At 41.0% G+C, this 19,233-nt stretch overlaps 1 protein-coding gene across 1 annotated transcript in view; it reads right to left on the reverse strand.

Annotated features, from left to right (window-relative positions):
• Positions 1-4,167: 4,167 nt before the first annotated feature.
• The window catches only part of LOC116696239 (Fc receptor-like protein 5), a 19,563-nt gene continuing 4,497 nt past the window's right edge, over positions 4,168-19,233 (reverse strand). The window contains exon 3 of the mRNA XM_032527069.1: positions 4,168-4,511. Within this exon, the coding sequence (XP_032382960.1) occupies positions 4,168-4,511 (344 nt within the window). The remainder of the gene's footprint in view (positions 4,512-19,233) is intronic.

Raw genomic sequence — 19,233 nt, forward strand, 5'->3', positions numbered from 1 at the left:
CTGGTTGGACAAAAGGACCAAAATCATTATTATATCTTGAATTTAACCCGGTGGTTGTCTTCACCTTGGGGGCCCTCTCGTGTCCCTCGGTCCACACTGACCGGGACTTATTTGGGTGGTTTTACCCCAAATAAGTTGTTGACCCACATTGAGATAAGACAATATTGGTTAGAGAGTTACGAAGTAAGATTTTTATTTCTGATTTGTTTTTTAACCCTCGTGTCGTCTTCCCGTCAAGATTGGGAAAATCCACACTATTTGTGATGCTTTTTATCGATGTTTTTAACTTTTTCTCACGTTTTTGTCCCTTTTTTCAGTGTTCGTAATTTTTTTGTGACGTTTTCAACATACGTAACACTAACTTATTAACTTCGGTTTACAGTTTATTTTTGGAATTATGGTCATAAAACCTCATTTATAGGAAATATACCTAATGTTGAGTTAGAAAAGCGAAAAGAGAAAATAGGAATTATTGAGACTTAAATTAAAGGAATGGATGTGATGATAATCACAGACTGGAATATGTCAACTTTTACTCAATACTATTTCAAACACACTTCAGTTTGTTTTTTAAAATTGCTATAAAATTGAATAAGACCCAAAATTAATGAAAGTAGGATTGTTACTGGCAAAGAGCGTTGGAATCAATCATGTTATTTGGGGAATTAAAAAAACATTGATAGAGGAAAACGGGTCACATTTGACCGTTTCTAAGTGTTTATACCAGAAATATGGTTTATTTCAACCAAATGGCCCAAAGGCAACGGATGATCCCACTAACCTTTAAGGTGACATGAGTGTTACTTTCATGATGTTTGGGTATTTTATTTCATCTTAACGCATTTGAATTCTTTTTTTTGTTAAGGGTTCCAAACCGTATCCGGACAAACTCTGACGGCTACCATCTGAGATCCACTCAACATCCTCTGATCTTAACTATTAGTCAAAATAAGTCATGATTTCTGCTTTTTAAAAAGTATGTATAATTTGAGATGAATGAGGTTTGTTGACCATGAATTCCAAGAATAAGTGTAAAACTGTTATTAAACCAGCTCAGTTTTAGAAAAAGCAACAAAAACATCGGAAGAGTCCCAAAAAAATATCCTTTTTCAATTGTTGACAGGAAGGACAAGTTCATGGTCCACGGAAGACGACACAAGGGTTTAAAAAACAACATTGATATAGGGAAAACATGGAGGACAAACAGAGGACAACATGAGGGTTCAAATGGGGCCACTGCTCTAAAGCAGATACCAAGGAGTCATGCGTGTGTGTGTTTCAGCCGCGGAGTGGTCCGGGAGTCCGCTCTTCTCGGTGATGGAGGGAGAACGCGGTGACGCTCCGTGCTCCTACAGGAAGAGATACAACGCTGGACCCTACGTCCAAACTTCAAAGCCGTCGTCAGAGACGGCGCGTCAGCTCCGGGCCGCGGGGAAGATGGTCCTCCCAGCGGTGTCCAAAGGGACGAAGGGTCCTACAGGTGTCAGCAACACCCCCAAGGAAGAGTCCCGCAGAGCTGGCTGCCGTTGGGGGTGAGGGGTGTTCTGTATACTGCTCAGGTGTGTGTGTGTGTGTGTGGTGGTGTGTGTGTGTGTGGTGTGTGTGTGTGTGTGTGTGTTGTGTGTGTGTGTGTGTGGGTGTGTGTGAGAGAGTTCAGTAGTTCATCAGAGTTGGTTTTTGTTACCACGTGTGTGTGGGTCGGTTTATCTGCTGGACGGTCCATTACAGAGAATACAATTGAAAGCGAAAAACAACAGAGAAATTTAAATATAGATGTTATTTTTTATTTAATTTTAATTTTAATTTAATTAAAAAAATTTAATTTTAATTTTAATTTAATTAAAAAAATTTAAATTTAATTTTTTAATTTTTTAATTTATTTAAAAAATTAAAAAAAAATCTTTTCTTTTTTAATTTTTTTTTTTCAGATAAAACAGATGTTTTTAGGGACATAAGTGGAAGTTAGAAAAAAAAGTTACAGATTTGCAATCCCAGAATATTGCAACAATATCGTGGGACATCTGGTGATACCCAGACAGATTTTTAAATACATAAATACATAAATACAGTAAGTACGAAAGCCTGAATAAGAGGGGTACAGAGGCGTAGTCCTTTAGGGTTTGACTCCAAACTGCGGCCCTTTGCTGCATGTCGTCAAGATTCACTTCGAAAAACCTTTTTTCAACGTTTTTGTCACGTTTCCACGTTTTTTTCTGCAGCTTTTGTTCTTTGTGTGTGTGTGTGTTTTTTTTTCTCACGTTTTTGAAGCTTTTTTCAACGTTTTTTTAATAAAAAAAAATTTAAAAAAAATCGAATGCTATGAAATTGAATATAACTCGGGAAGAGCGTTGTACTTTCATATTTTAGAAATTTGATTGTGTGTCACGTTTAAAAACTTTAAGCCACCGAGGACCCTGACCCGTATTCACTGTTCTGCACTTGTGTTTAATGACAAGAAAAAAGACTTTCTATTCTATTCTATAATAACAGCATATTGGAAACTTTCCTCCTCCCAGCTAAGCCTACAGATGCCCCCCCTCCTCCCCTCCTCCTCCTCCTCCTCCTCTTCCTCCCCTGCCCTGGCTGCTGGGCTCCGTCCCGCTCTTCGTCTTCTACAAAGCCCTCCTCACCCTGGGGGTCTTCAAGTACCGCAGGTGGTCCGAGGTAAGGACTCCTCCGATGTGACCCACAATCCAGTCTCACCGAAAAACGTCCCCTGATAATAATAATTTATTATTATTTTGCTGTTTTTAGTGACTAATCACTTCACACACACACACTCAGGACCTATGTACTTACTTATTTACCTCTTCATGCACAAATGGAGAGATGTCAAAGGGGGGGGGGGGCTGCCAGTGCTGGACCAGCACCCTGAGCTGTTGGGGGGGGGTAAAGTGCCTTGCTCAAGAGGAGGTGAAGTGTCATCTCTCCAGCCACCGATCCACACCCCAAACGTTGGTCCGTACGGGGACTTGAACCAACGACCCTCCGGTTCCATACCTAACTCCCTATGGACTGAGCTGCTGCCCTGGCTTGCCCCTGACTGCTGCCACTGAGCTGCTGCCCCCCTATGCTGCCCTCTATGGTCGATGGCATAACGGGGGGGTTACAACACTGGCCCTTGAATTGTGCGACTGTTACATTTTTCCTGCCTCTTCTTTTCCTGTAGATTCTGGTCGTGAGATCAAAAAAACATGGCGGACATTTCTCTCATTTTCAGTGAAAAGAAATCAATATTTGAGTTAGTTTCTGCATAGAAATGTGTTTTGATGCCATTTCTAGCGAGAAATGTGTATGTTATTTTCATAATATTTCATAATAGCAAGCAGCTAGATGCTTGCCGGTGTGTTTGCGGATCAGGTCTCTGTTTTTTCTTCAGTCTGAGTTAGGTGTTGTTGTTGTTCCTGCTTCACATCCTGTTCCAGTGAACTGAGGAGGTGGCCTCTCACAGTCACATTTAGACATGCGTGGTTTTGAGGTTTTTTAACGGACAAATGATGAATAAAGCAGGAAGTGGAAGGTTCACACCTCGCTCTTACCTTTCTGTGTGCTCTGGTTTCCTGGCAGCTCGGGGAGAGGCCAGAAGAAGAAGAACAACAACAACAAGAGAAGAACGTCCCATCATCTCGTACAAGAAGGAAGAGGAAACTCTTAAACCTGGTGTTGCCTTCACTGTCGGGACCCTCTCGTCTCCCTCGGGTCAAACTGACCCGGGACTCATTTGGGGTTTAAATGCAATCTGAAATAACATTTTACTTATAATCTATTAACAAATATGTCTTTATCTCCATTCCACACAGCTGAGATAACATCTATGTTTAGGGAATGCATCAGTCTCTACTAGCACACTATTAAACATGGAAGTGGGTTTGTTTTTTCATAGGTTATAATTCATGTTAAAAATCCACTATGGAAACAACATAATTATATCCAGATATGTTTGAATGAGAGGAACCTAATGTTTTCACAGGAAATAAGGAAAGGACGCTGATTTCAGGGAGAAAACATGAAAACTTGTTCCATTTTTCTTCTTGTAAAAATGAGAAATGGGTCAATTTGACCCGAATACCAGACGAGGGTTAAACAGCCACGTTGGTGTCAGCATCATGTCACTTTATTAGCGAATGGGTGACTGCCTCTGCAGTCAGGGTGCAGATAAAAACATATTTAACACACACACACACACACACACACACACACACACACACACACACACACACCTGAGCAGATACAGAACACCCCCTCACCCCCAACGGCCAGCCAGCTCTGCGGGGACTCTTCCTTCGTGGGGTGGTGCTGACACCTGTAGGACCCTTCGTCCCTTTTGGACACCGCTGGGAGGACCATCTGTCCCGCGGGCCCGGAGCCGATGAACGCGCCGTCTCTGAAGAACGAGGCGTTGAAGTTGGACGTAGGGTCCGCGTTGTATCTCTTCCTGTAGGAGCAGCGGAGCGTCACCCGGTCTCCCTCCATCACCGGAAGAGCAGGACTCTCCAGGACCACCTCGCCGGCTGAAACACACCACAGCATGACGTCATTGGTATCGGTCTTTAGAGCAGGTGGACACATTTGAACCCTCATGTTGTCCTCATGTTGTCCTCCATGTTTTCCTATATCAATGTTGTTTTTAACCCTTGTGTCGTCTTCCCGTTGACCATGAACTTGTCCTTCCTGGTCAAAATTGAAAAAGGATATTTTTTTGGGGACTCTTCCGATGTTTTTGGCGCTTTTTCTAAAACCTGAGCTGGTTTAATACATGTTTTTACACTTTATTCTTGTAAATTCTGGTCAACAAACCTCATTCATCATCAAATTAATACATACTTTTTTAAAAAGCAAAATCTATGCACTTTTTTTGACTAATAGTTAGATCAGAGGATGTTGAGTGGTCTCATATGGTAGCCGTCAAGTTTAGTCCGATACGGTTGAACCCATTAAACAAAAAAAGAATTCAAATGCGTTAAGATGAAATAAAATACCAAACAATCATGAAAAGTAACCTCATGTCCCTGTGAAAGGTTATGGGATCATCCATGTTGTCCTTCTGGGCCAATTTGGTTGGAGAAAAACCCATATTCTGGTATAAAACATTAGAACGGGCAATTGACCCTTTTCCTCTTATCAATTGCTTTTTTAATTCCCCAAATAACAATGATTGATCCAACGCTCTTTGCCAACGTAACAATCGCTACTTTTCTTAATTTTGGGTCTTATCAATTTTTATAGCATTAAAAAACAAACTGAAGTGGTGTTGAAATAGTATTGAGTAAAAGTTGACATATTCCATTCTGTGATTATCATCACATCCATGTCCTTTAATTTAAGTCTCAATAATTCCTAATTTTCTCTTTTCGCTTTTCTAACTCAACATTAGGTATATTTCCTATAAATGAGGTTTTATGACCATAATTCCAAAAATAAACTGTAAACCGAAGTTAATAAGTTAGTGTTACGTATGTTGAAAACGTCACAAAAAAATTACGAACACTGAAAAAAGGGACAAAAACGTGAGAAAAAGTTAAAAACATCGATAAAAAGCATCACAAATAGTGTGGATTTTCCCAATCTTGACGGGAAGACGACACGAGGGTTAAAAAACAAATCAGAAATAAAAATCTTACTTCGTATCTCTCTAACCAATATTGTCTTATCTCAATGTGGGTCAACAACTTATTTGGGGTAAAACCACCCAAATAAGTCCCGGTCAGTGTGGACCGAGGGACACGAGAGGGCCCCCAAGGTGAAGACAACCACCGGGTTAAATTCAAGATATAATAATGATTTTGGTCCTTTTGTCCAACCAGTGGGGCAGAACCAGCGTGAAAACCAAAACCAGGAGCCAGTACATACGGTCCACGTGATGCTGAGGGCGTTGCTGCACCCCCCCCGGTTCCGAACTGGCAACCAGTACACCCCGGTTCCGAGCGGGTAATGTCCTCCAGGCGTCAGCCCCTCCCGCAGGGCTTGGTCTCGAGGAGCCGTTTCTCCTCAGCGTCCACACGCTGGAGTTACCCCCGGCGCCGAACAGCTCAGAACACGTCCCTCGTACCGGAAGAACTGGGTTTTTATCGGGATTGAGGCTCAGCGTGGCGGCTGCCAGGACACAGTACGGGTTTTAAAAAATAGCTGCCTGTCCCCTGAACACACTGTACAAACTCTCACTATCTGCTAGCTACCTGCCCCTGAACACACTGTAAAAAACCTCTCATATCTGCTACTGCCTTCCCATAACCACTGTAAAACATCTCACTATCTGATAGCTGCTTCCCCTGAACACACTGTAAAACATCTCACTATCTTAGCTACCTGTCCCCTGAACACACTGTAAAAACATCTCACTATCTGCTACTGCCTGTCCCCTGAACACACTGTAAAAACATCTATCTGCTAGCTGCCTGTCCCTAACACACGGTAAAACATCTCACTATCTGCTAGTCTGCCTTGTCCCCAGAACACACTGTAAAACATCTCACTATCTGATAGCTGCCTGTCCCCTGAACACTGTAAAAACTTCCCTATCTGCTAGCTGCCTGTCCCCAGAACACACTGTAAAAACCTCTCACTATCTGCTAGCTGCCTGTCCCCTGAACCACCTGTAAACAACATCTCACTACTGCCTAGCTGCTGTCCCCAGAACCCTGCAAAAACATCTATCTGCTAGCTGCCTGTCCCCTGACACACTGTAAAAAAACACTATCTGCTAGCTGCCTGTCCCTAACACACTGTAAAACACTCCTATCTGCTAGCTGCCTGTCCCCGGTGACACACTCTGTAAAAACATCTACTCTCTGCTAGCTGCCTGTCCCGGAACACACTGTAAAACATCTCACTATCTGCTAGCTGCCTGTCCCCAGAACACACGGTAAAACCCACTCTATCTGCTACTGCCTGTCCCCTGACAACAACTGTAAAAAACATCTCCTATCCTAGCTGCCTGTCCCCTGAACACACTGTAAAAACATCTCACTATCGCTAGCGGCCTGTCTTCAGGAAAACACTGTAAAAAACACTCAACTATCTGCTAGCTGCCTGTCCCCTGAACACACTGTAACAACATCGTCTACGCTAGCTGCTAGCTGCCTGTCCCCTGAACACACTGTAAAAACACCTCACTATCTGCTAGCGGCCTGTCCCCTGAACACACTGTAAAAAACACCTCACTATCTGCTACTGCCTGTCCCTGAACACACTGTTAAAAAAACACCTGCACTAGCTCTCTAGCTGCCTGTCCTCTGAACACACTGTAAAAACATCTCCTCGCTAGCTGCCTGTCCTCTGAACACCTGTAAAACATCTCCTCGCTAGCTGCCTGTCCTCTGACCACACTGTAAAACATCTTCCCCGCTAGCTGCCTGTCCAAGAACACACTGTAAAGGGTACAGGGGTTCCAAACTTTGCAGACGCCATTTGTGTTGTTTCTGTTATTTTGAAGTGTAAATGATGATAAATCTAACTTGTTACATAACAGGCAAAGTCTGATCTGTCATTTGATGCCATTTTGAGATTTTGGAGATTTCTTCCATCTTTTCTTGGCTTTTTTGGTCCCATAATCACACTTTTTACCTGGGGTGCCCAAACCTTCGAACCCTACTGTATATCAATGTGGTTTTTTTAATTCCCCAAAATACCTGATTGACTCCACCGCTCTTTGCCAAGTACAAATCTCTACTTTCATTAATTTTGAGTCTTATTATATTTTTAGCATTGTAAAACAAATGGAAGGTGTTGTTGAATAGTGTTTGAGTAAAAGTTGACATATTCCCGTCTGATTATCATCAACTCCATCCCTTTAATTTTAGTCTCAATAATTCCAATTCTTGCTTTTCTACCTCAAAAATTAGGAATAATTTTCCTATAAATCGGTTATTGACCAAAAATTCCAAAAATAAACTGTAAAACTAAGTTAATAAGTTAGTGTTACGTATGTTTAAAACGCCAAAAAAGTTTAAAACAGTGAAAAAAAAATGTCAAAAGGGATGAAAAAGGGACAAACGTAAAAAAAAGTTGAAAACATCATGGAAAGCATCAACAAATGTGTTGATTTTCAATTTTGACGGGAAGACAACACGAGGGGTATATGTATTTTGGGTCGGTGCTGTAGTTTACCCCCCCCTCGATGGTTCCATGTGGGTTTTACGCTATAGACATTTAACCCTTGTATCGTATTCAGTCAATTGACCCATTTCAAATTTTTACAAGAAGAAAAATGGTCCAGTTCCTGTTTCTACCTGAAATCAGCGTCCTTTCCTTATTTCCTGAGATAAAACAGGTATTCCTGACTCGAGCATTATTCTGGATATACACTATGTGTTTCCATAGTGGATTTTTAACATGATTATAACCTTATACCTAAAACAAACCCCACTCCTGTTTAATAGTGTGCTAGTAGAGACTGATGCATCCCTGAACATAGATGTTATCTCAGCTGGTGGAAATGGAGAATAGACAATATTGTGGTATAGTTATAAAGAAAATGTTATTTTTCAGATTGTTTTTAAACCCCAAATAGTCCCGGTGTCAGTTTGACCCAGGGCACAAGAAGGTCCCAAAAATGGAAGAAAAACAACCAGGTTAAAGTGCCATATTATGACAAAAAATCCCTTTTTGGGGGGATTTGGGGGGTTTTTTTGTGTCTCTCGTGCTTCCACACACACTAACACAGAAGGACCAAAGAAGACCCAGTAGGGCGGTCATCACTTTCCACCGTTAAGTTGGTATTTTCTATTTTTTTTACATTAACTACAAAAAGGTGGTAACAGTTACATTACTTAGTTATTAGAGATGTCAAGGGTTAATCTGCACTTTACCGTTTTTCCCTTCACTTCTCTCTCGAGTTTTGTGGTCTGGGTACCTGTACATAAAGATGAATCTAATCTAATCCAATCCAATCTAATCTAATTTAATCTAATCTAATCTAAACCAATCGGATCTATCTATTGTAATTGAAGAACAACACATAAATCAGAAACACGGTGAATGAACAGGAAAACCAGAAAAGAAAGAAAGGTATAGTTTTTGGAGAAGAGAGATTTCTTACTGAGTACGAGCAGAGCGAGGTGAGCTCCATCCCGCGCTAGACGTCGTCTTCGTTCGGCTCAGTTTCAGCCAAAACTTTCCCCACATCCTGGTCTCAAGGAAACTATGACAACAGCAACCACAGGTTACCAACGAAAAACAAGGTTTACACCGAAAAACACTGGTTAACAACGAAAAACACAGGGCAGTGTAGCTATGAAAGAATCAGTTCAGTTCATCGTCAAAACATTTACAAGTTCACAAACTGAGCCAGTAATACCTATGATATTATATATAATATTTGTATATAATATATATATATATAAATATATATATACATTATTATTATATATATAAATATACATACATACCATACATCATTACAGGCACCTATATACAATGCTATACAACTTTATACTACAGTATATAGGCTAACCTATATAAACACACACACATACAGTACATACATACAAACCCACACACAACACACATATATATCATATATATATACACACACACCACCCACATAACAGAACCACACCTATATTTGACAAAGTGGCCTCACCACTTGTCCCTGTGCTTATGTACATTTGTCCATGTATTTTACACACCACCCTGTAGTTATTTTATGTATTTATTTAAAAAAAACAACGGCTTTTTCCATGAGATTTATGGGATGCAGTTGTGAACGGGTACTAGTTCGGTCTTTGTACTCACCACCTTTCCCTTGTTCTTCTGGATGGTCCCACTGGGCCGAAATTTTCTAGCAAACGTGTCTAGCTTTGTGGTTTTGGGGACTCCCCACTGAGGAAAGGGGTGCAGTCCAGGCTGATTGAGAGCCTACCCTGTTCTTCTTACCCTAAACCAAACCAATCCCCACCCCATGCCCAAACCTAACCACGTCGCACACTATGGATCTGATCTCATTTACCACTTAAAGGCAGTGTCATTTTGCTGCTTAGCGATGCTTAAATACAGACCCCAGCCTCATGCTGCCTGGTTGTTTATAGATGACATACACGTGGCTGGACCCTCCGCATAGTATCCCGGTGATGGTGGTGTAGGGTAGCCCCACATTCTCAGTACCGCTGTAACATCCAATTCTGTGACCATCGTAGTTTTACTGTAGGGCGCTGTTGCCACTGGCACAAGTCACATATTCTGACAGCTGTTGTCAGATTGTGACCCTACTGTAACTTGGCAAAATCCCCCGTAACAACAGTCCAAACCATTCCAGGTGACTTGTCTTATCTTCATGTGTATAGAGGACCAAAACAATACCACTCTGGTCACCATCTGGTCTAAGGCACAAAGGGTCACATACTACTGACAACAGCTGTCAAAATATGTGATGTTGCCAAAGTTATTTTTTTGTACTGTACTATAATAAGTATGAAGATAAAATGAGTCACCTGTATGGTTTGTTTGTGTACAGGTGATTTGAAATGTTCATTAATATGAATTTGTTTACGGGACAATTCACAATGAGTTCACACTCAAAGTATTACTTGGTTATTGATCATTTCCTCCCACAGCTCTTGTAGATTAGGTACCAGCCTCATGCTGCTGACGTAGTTTTATTATTATTTATTTCAGCCGCATCCTCGTTGTAAAGTCTACTCTGTGATTTTTATTAGGGGCCAACGGAATAAAACACAACGACCACTCCAGAAACACATATCTTATTTTCTTTATTTAGATTACGATTGACACTAGTCATTCAAACTGCAACACGCCCTATGTCTCATGTCTGTATTTATATCAAGTGAAAAAAACAACATTTTTAACTCTCTGGGGCTGAACCTTCATTTAACACCTGCAGTTTTGATGATGACTTCACAGACTCGTGACGGTTCGTCTGTGTGAGTAAGCTCAACTTCCCAGAGGCAACAGCGCCCCCTACAGTCACAAATACGATGGTCCACAGAATTTGGTGTTACCGCCAATCAGTCCTCGGTCTATAGGGCCATTTGTTCATAACTATTAATCTGGATCAAAATTATTCGTATTTGGAATCCCATTTTTTTAAGGTTAAGACAGAATGCCTGAGGACAGAGCGCGTGTAGCCTAACCGAATTTTAAGAAAGTTTCTTCTTTTGTCCTATAAAAACTGTTTAAGCTATCTTCAGCAGCCATTTTTCTGTCCTTAAAAACTGACTCCACTTCAAGTAAAATTAAACTTTGAGAGAACTCCATTCTTGATAAGTAATTATTCCACATTTGACTGTACATACATGAAGATTCAAAGCGTGTATGTTGAGCTATCAATGCCTATAAAAATCTTTAACGTTACCGCCACTTGGCTTAAAGAAAGTGGGCAGTTGTTTTATGCAAAGTCATGATATTGCACGATGCTGATCGCGTGTCTCGCTGAAGACCATATTAAATCTGGATCAAAATTATTTCGATTTGGAAATCCATTTTTTGCTACCAGGATCAGGTAATCCTCTTACTTTTATGCCGGTTTCAAAGCACCATTGGACCGGTCACCCTGACCAGAACACAGTTTTCAAGATTACCAGATCGGATTACCATGCTCTAATAGGACAACTTATCACAACGTGGGCTACCAGCTACGTACAGAACGGTAGAAGAGCCGAGATGGGGTCACTCTAAGATTTTAGATTTCGAGACAAAACACAAAAATAACTCTTATTTAATACTCCACTTCCATTCAAATTTTCTTTTATGACCCCCATCTGGCCACACAAATAAAAACTACATACATTACCAAATACATTGTGGAAATTTTTGAAAAACGTCCTTAAAAAAAACACCGTTAAAACGTGAAGTAGTAGTAGTATAATGTTCCGGGTTCTTCTCTCTGAGGATGAAAGAGCATACATTGTATTAGATTGTTCCTTGAAATTAATATACGGTGTGAATGAATATGTATTATTATTTTGATTTTTGTTCTTGTTATTTAATGTCTGTTTGGGGGATTGTTTCATGAGGACAAGTAATTTGTATTTTATTTTATTTTTTACTTACTAAATTAAGTCAAACAATCAAGTGCAAAATATAAAGTACACACTAAATATGCAAATTTATTTTGCACATTCAAGTTTATACCAATTTTTCGTGCTGGATCCACCTTGAATCCACCTTGAGGTCCTACCCCCCGTTGGGATCAGGAATAACCTGGTTTTTTTTTTGGATCAAGTTATCCAAATCCTACTGACAAGTTTTGAACAACCCAAACGAAGGTTTGATCCAGATTAAAACAGTATGTGATTCGTGATCTAATCTATTTCAGATTCCTCTTTTCCCTTTTGAACAACCCATTTTCAAAGATTTGATCCATCCCATAACCAAAAACCCGATTAGTTTAACCTTTGAACAACTAGCCCTTGCAGTCAGTAAGTAAAATCTTCTTCTCTGGGTAATTCCCAGGGTGGTGTGTTGGTGTTTTTGGGGGCAGGGTTCCACCTAGACCACAACCTCTCTGTTCTGTCCGCTCTCGTGCCGCTAGACCACACCTCACATCCTCCTGACATGGGTACGAGTTATTGTCTTACCCCAGGGAGGCAGCAACCCTGCCTGGTCTACACACAATATATATCCATCCAACTTTCACTGAATCCACTGTTGGAGCTATTCATTATTTTGTTATATATATATATAGTCTCTAATTATTTGATTTGTTTAATTTCAGTTTTCCTTTAATTATGCAGCTACAAAATTGGTTATCATTAGTATTTTATTTGGGTCGTTTTAGTGCTTTTGTTTTGAAGGTAACGCAGCCTTAGCCACCAGTGTAGTCTACAAGTATAGGTGAACAGGTATGTTGGGGTAGACACCGGGGGAGGGCTGATGGTTTTTTACCACAGATAGAGACAAGAGACCCAGACACGAGTTACAGAGACAGAGTTCAGAGACAGAGACACAGACAGAGTTACAGAGACAGAGTTACAGAGACAGAGACACAGAGTTAAGAGCCTAGAGACGCCATTGACATTCACTAAATGTTTGTTTGTCCAAGAAAATGGATCAATAAACCTGACAGAACGCCATAATCTCTGCCTGGACAATCAAAGTTTTTTATCTCTGCGTAAGATTCACTCCTTCGGTGCTTCAGTGGCTGTTGTAAATTGAGTTTTTAGTTTGTTTTATTCATCGGAGGACAATTCGCCACTACACCAACATTCACACGATTGGATGCCAAATTGTTTTTTTTTTTTTTTTTGCTAGCCTGACCAGCCAGACCCACATCCGCGATGTGGGGTCAGGGAACTCCCCATTGGCTGGTCCAATCCGAGGGGCGGGGTAAACGGTTTTGTCTTTCAATTCCCTCTGCACGCAATTGGATACGCTCCAACCAACCATCACGCGCCATCTTGTTTTCAAGGAGCAGGGAATTCACGCAGAACCCTCGCAACTTCGCCGTCTTACGTAAGCCCGCCCACTGCCTCTACACGATGTGATTGGCCTGACTAAGCTCGCAGGCCATCTGGGAGTTGCTAGAACACGCTGGCTGGAAATCACACTTGCTGCCGCTAGGGCGCGTCTAGATTTCTAGGCTAGCTTTTTCTATATTCCACGAGGCTTTGTTCAAACCGGAATATTTCTGTTATACAAAGATGGACATGTTGAGAAGACTGTAAGAGGGCTTCACGTGGTTCTGACTACAGAGAATTACAAAAAAAGTATTAACCTTGTGTTATATGTAAATTATTCAAAATCTAAATCTTCAATTGCTCAACCATGCTTAAGACAGTGTTTAAGCCCCCAACTCGCCTTAAAGGCAGTCGCCGCAATGTTGTGCTTAGGGTTAGCTGCCTGTGGCGACGTTGGGGGCTTAAAACACAATGAGCCTTTAACACCGTGTGTTGTCTTCCTGTCACCCTGAAAAAAAAATTGGTCACTTTATTTTTCAACATTACGCTTTTTTCTGACATTTTTGTCACTTTTCAAATGTTATGGGTTTTTTTTGCCAAGTTTTTGATATTTTTATCGATTCCAAGGCCCTTTTTTTGTGGCAAACACAATAACTGGGTCAAATTTGACCCAGACAATATGAGGGTTAAGACAGAATGCCCCTGGGAAGAGCGCTTTGTGAGTCTAACCGGATTTAAGAAAGTTGTTCTTCTTTTGTCCTATAAAAATACTGTTAAGACTATCTTCAGCTTTTTTCGTCCTTTAAAACTGACTCCACTTGCAAGTAAATTAAACTTTTGAGAGAACTCCATTCTTTGATAAGTAATTTTCCAACATTTGACTGTACATACATGAAGATTCAAAGCTGTGTATGTTGAGCTATCAATGCCTATAAAAATCTTTAATCGTGTTACACGCCACTTGGCTTAGAAAAGGGCATGTATGTTTATGCAAAGTCATAATATCACGATGCTGATCGCTGTCTCGTCTGTAGACACATCGAGAAGTCCACTGCCAAAATCACCATAATCTGGGTATTTATTTTTAAATAGCTCCGCTCCGCAACTAGTTCACTGCTTCAGCGTGTTCCCGTAGAAAATGGTCAGCACATTTGTTAGTGCTCCGGTGCACATTTACGAGGAACTCCACTCGATTTAAAATAATTATTGAAATTATTGGCAAGTTAAAACCATCAGATTTTTGATCAGCTGATTTAGAAGACACAGACAGTATACAAATACATTAAAAAGATAGAATAATACAGCATGGACAATCATACATAAGGTCTATTCACATTTCAACAGTTTGTAACAGCCATCTTTGGTCATTTCATAATACATTATTGCATAGAAATGTTGCTACAGCAGGTGAGAGCATTCCGATATAACTCATTTAGTATGTTCCTCTCATTACATTCTCGGGACATTACTTGTTTCTTAATGCTTTTTATGCTGGTTCGCAGCCTCCATGGGGTCAAAGCTAAATTTGAGGTCCTAACCCCCTCTGAATCGCAGCTGTCACAATCCTTCATGTGTTAGATTGAGAGGTGCCTTTTATAATTGAAGCATGTCTTTATAAAGTGCATTAGAATCACCTATATAGTTTTTCCGAATTAAGTAAACGTTTGACACTTTCATGCTCTATCATTTCAATATAGATTGAAATGACTTTGTCTTTTAGTTCAGTTTCTCCCTCGTTCTCCTACTAATGCACATTGTTTAGGCAGCATATCTGACATTTTTCAGTGCAAACTCCTTATAATGAACAGCCCTCCGCTTTATTGAAGACAGTTAAACATGCTACTTAAAATAAGAAATAATGTAGTCAGGGGTCCTGATCCACCTCTCTCTCTCTCTCTCAGTAAAGGGGTCTCTGATCTAAAAATTTTCTCTTCTCACAATTCTCAAAATAAAAGCTTCTGAAGGTAAAACACTGACATGAAAGCTGCATGCCGCTGCGGCTATTACCGATACGTTCACCGCCGCCACCGACTGGAGCGCTAAGTTACCGGATTCATTTCCACTGGAAGCTTCTCTCCAGCTGACAAGGAGCGTAAACTCTGTCGCTGTCGCGTTTTGGCCGTTTGAGCGTAAATCAAAGAGTTACATTTTTCAATCTTTATGTTAAAGAGCTATTGACGTGGTTTCACGGTTAACGCCAGCAATCAATCAGAATATGACGTCCTTCGTACTGGCTGGTCTGGAGACACATACGATGTAAACTTTTGGTTCCTACCAAAACATTCTTCTGAGGACAAAATCAAATCGCCGTTGCGGTTACCTATCTTTATAACTATAACGTTATACAAGGGGACCATTTAGCGTTAGCAGGGTTACCTTCCCTTTGCCCGCCCAGAAATTTGGCCACCCCATCAGAGAGCGACAGCATGGCTTTCAAACGAGCAATGGCACTTGGGTTTTAATCAAAGAATGATTAAGCTTTTGATTTTCGGTAGATAACATGTACTTGTACCATTTTTTTTTCTTGTAAAAATCTGAAATGGCTCCATTTGACCTGTAAACGCACAAGGTGTTAAAATGGCACCAGCCTGGCCATAAAGACTAAAGATGAAACCATTTTTTCCTAGACAGTTTGGAGCACTCTCTATCCACGGAACGACTTCCTCTCGCCGGTTGGGTTGTTTTGTTCTACTGGAGAAAAGAAGTGAGAGTTCACAAGGCAGGTACTAAAGATCTCCAAAAGTAATTATCCATCAATCATCGTGTCCTAGTTTTTGTTGTGTTTTGATAGGACAGATGAAGACTTGAACTGGAAGCTGCAGTAAGGATGAGCCTTGGTACAATCTGAACTTCTTCCTACTCCTTTTGAACATGGGAATTGCTATTTTGAATCACTTCCAATCATTATGGAATATTGGCTGACATGTACAGTACATGTCCTTATGTTCTTAATTTTTTTATAACATATATTTTACACGTTCACAGCTCACCAGGTGAGTTCCTCCATGGTGCCCCGTAGTTTTTCTTTTAACAACAAAACCATTTTATCCATTTAGCTTTTTTTTTGTACATTTTTGTTTTGAATTTGGAGCGATTTCAGCCCCTGACTACGGCAATAACCGCGTCTCATTTCAGTATTTCATTTACTATAATTACTATTGGTTCTAACTTTCTGCAGCCAATTTAGTTTTCCCCTCATTTCCTACCCCTGTTGGAAAGTCCTTAGAAGAATTGTTAGACCCCAGGATGGGACCAGCTGTATTCCTCTCATCCATGACTTTAATTTTCCTCCCAGCTCAGTTAGTTTTTTAATGTTATATCCCAACTTTATACTGCTTTAGTTCACATTTTAAACCAAATATTTCTATTAAGGCTTTCATATTTTATACGAAAGAAGGCAGAGCAATGCAACGGCTTTTTGGCAAACTGGAGAGCACAACTGGAAATCCGTTTATGTGTTGGTGGTGTGAATGATGCAGTTTGAGTTTCAATGCACAGGGAAACATTTGGGGTGTGAGCCCAGATAGCTCAGTTGTTAGAGCGCACCCACATATGTAAGGTCTACTCCTCATGCAGAGACCCGGGTTGGACCCCGACCTTTGGCGCTTTGCTGCATGTCATGATTCTTGTCATGGCTTGATTCCACATTGTCATGGTCGGATCATATTAACAATGTTGTTACAAATGGTTAGAGCGGTGGCAGTTGTTCGTAAATGTGCACATTTTTAAAATTACAGTTGTTTAGGGCGTGTTGTTTTGTCATTGGCTTTGTGTCATTTGGATTATTGTTCTTTTGTTTGGTCTGCGGACAAGCAGTCGTTTAAAAAAATTACAAGTTGCACAAAATAAGGCGGCGAGACCGTTCCTGGGTGTTCTTGGAGAACTAGGTTGCAGAGATGCATGAACGTCTTGCTTGGTTGGAGGTCAGAATAGACTATCTGTTAATATGTTAGGTATTTTCATGGAATTATTATACTGGGATTTCCTAAATTTTTTTATGATAATATAACTATTGTTCAGAAATGCATTCCACATTATACAAGAAGGGAACAGTCGACGATTTCTTTACCACACCTAATCTGACTGTATGAAAGAGGACTGGGTTTTATAGGTCAATTGTATATGGAACCAATCTTCCAGTTGGGATTCGGGACAACGAGGGAAAAACTGGTTTTAAAAAAAGACTTAGACTACATTTGTTTTCGATATCATAATATGTCTGATTGGTTGAGTGAGGTTGTATCATGGCTATATTATTCTTATTAATATTTAGTTTGTTAGTATTTTTTGCACAAAACACAAAAATAAATAATAAATAAATAAAAGGAGTGTGGGCACCAAGTGGAGTATTTGTTAAAGGAAGGAAAAGTTCTCTCATTCCTTGCACTGTAAATTATAGAGTAAAGTGTTTTGTGTACTTCTGTTATGTGTGACCCTTAAGTAAAATTGAATTATAGCATCTCAAAAAAACCTTAAAATTATGTTTTTGCCCCTTCACCACACCACACCTGGCCACCTGGGGCCGAGCAGGGACGACGCCTTCCATACCAAGCGAAACTGAACTAAAGAAGATAGAATGAAAGATGAGGAGGGGGTCAAACCTGCCAGAAATGCACCTGCACAAAGTATCTCATCACCTCTATCCTCATCCATAATTTAAGATGCTACAAATGTATACCCACAAAAAAGCCTAATATAGAACAAGCACACAGACTTGTTCTGTGGAGATGATACCTGTCCTCGTCTCGTTGGCGTAAGCTGGCAGGTGGTTTTAAATCGTCTTGTTTGCAAATCTTAGGTCTGAACAGGGCTTGAAAGTTAACATCAAAGTGAAAAAAGCTAATGAATGAAAACTGTATGACTTACAGATCAGCCCAGCAGCTACGGCTACAGCTACGACTGCGCTAAGCAACCATTGCAGCTATACCACCAGCTGGTCAAGTGTCCACATGATCAGGGCAGTGTCTGAAAAGAATGTAGGAGAGACGTTAAGTTAGTGCCACGGCAGACTCAAATGTCCCGATCTGTTCTCCAGACGTTTTTCTCTACCGCTTTGGTCTCTAGTTTCCAGGTCGGGCTGCGTGTGTTAGGTCGTCAGTTTATCTGCTGCGGACCTCGTTTGCATTTCTCTAGAACAATCCCAATCTTCCTAAGCAGCACGTGCTACTTCAGGCTTTATGTACCCCACTCTGCACCTCTGGTAAGCCGTGACTACTAAACACAAACAGGTAGATTCTCAGTGAGTCTCCTCTTCTAACTCGGGTAACTCCCTTCAAACTTCAGCTCAACGATGCAGATACTTCGGTTCGCTTCCCCCGTTGCCCCTCGCCACTCGACTTCGTATGTTCCGGCGTCGCTGCCGTTGGTTTTCTTCTAAACGATAGAACGCTCCGTCCCGTGCTTTGTTGCTGCGACCACTCTGCCATGAAAGACGGATCCTGGATGCATTTCAGTGGCGGCCTTTCTCCACGTAAAGACACTCGTTATGGTCCTTTCAGATTTGCGCCACTCAAACGTGTCCAGTGTTTATTCTGAGGCACTTGAAGGTGACTATCTCCCGGCTTACATTGATCGTTGTGTTATCGTACAAGAAAAAGCAAAAACATTCTGTCAGTCGGTGTCAGAAGTACCAGTACTACGAGTTTACTCCTCATGGTACGTGTATGCCTCCAGCCTGCACACTAGTGAGCTCTCCCCCATCTCTCTTCACTGACCAAACGACTAGCAAAGAAAACAGGCTCCACCCTTCATACAATCGCGATTTCAAAAACCACTATTCCACCAACACTGGCGTGGGCTCCGTGGGGCGTGCCGCTGCTACCGGGTCTGGAGGTCTCCTGTCCCGCTGTAGATCAGATCCGTCGAGGTCGGCACGGAGCAA

Source organism: Etheostoma spectabile, chromosome 9 (assembly GCF_008692095.1).
Source record: "Etheostoma spectabile isolate EspeVRDwgs_2016 chromosome 9, UIUC_Espe_1.0, whole genome shotgun sequence".
Lineage (NCBI taxonomy): Eukaryota > Metazoa > Chordata > Actinopteri > Perciformes > Percidae > Etheostoma > Etheostoma spectabile.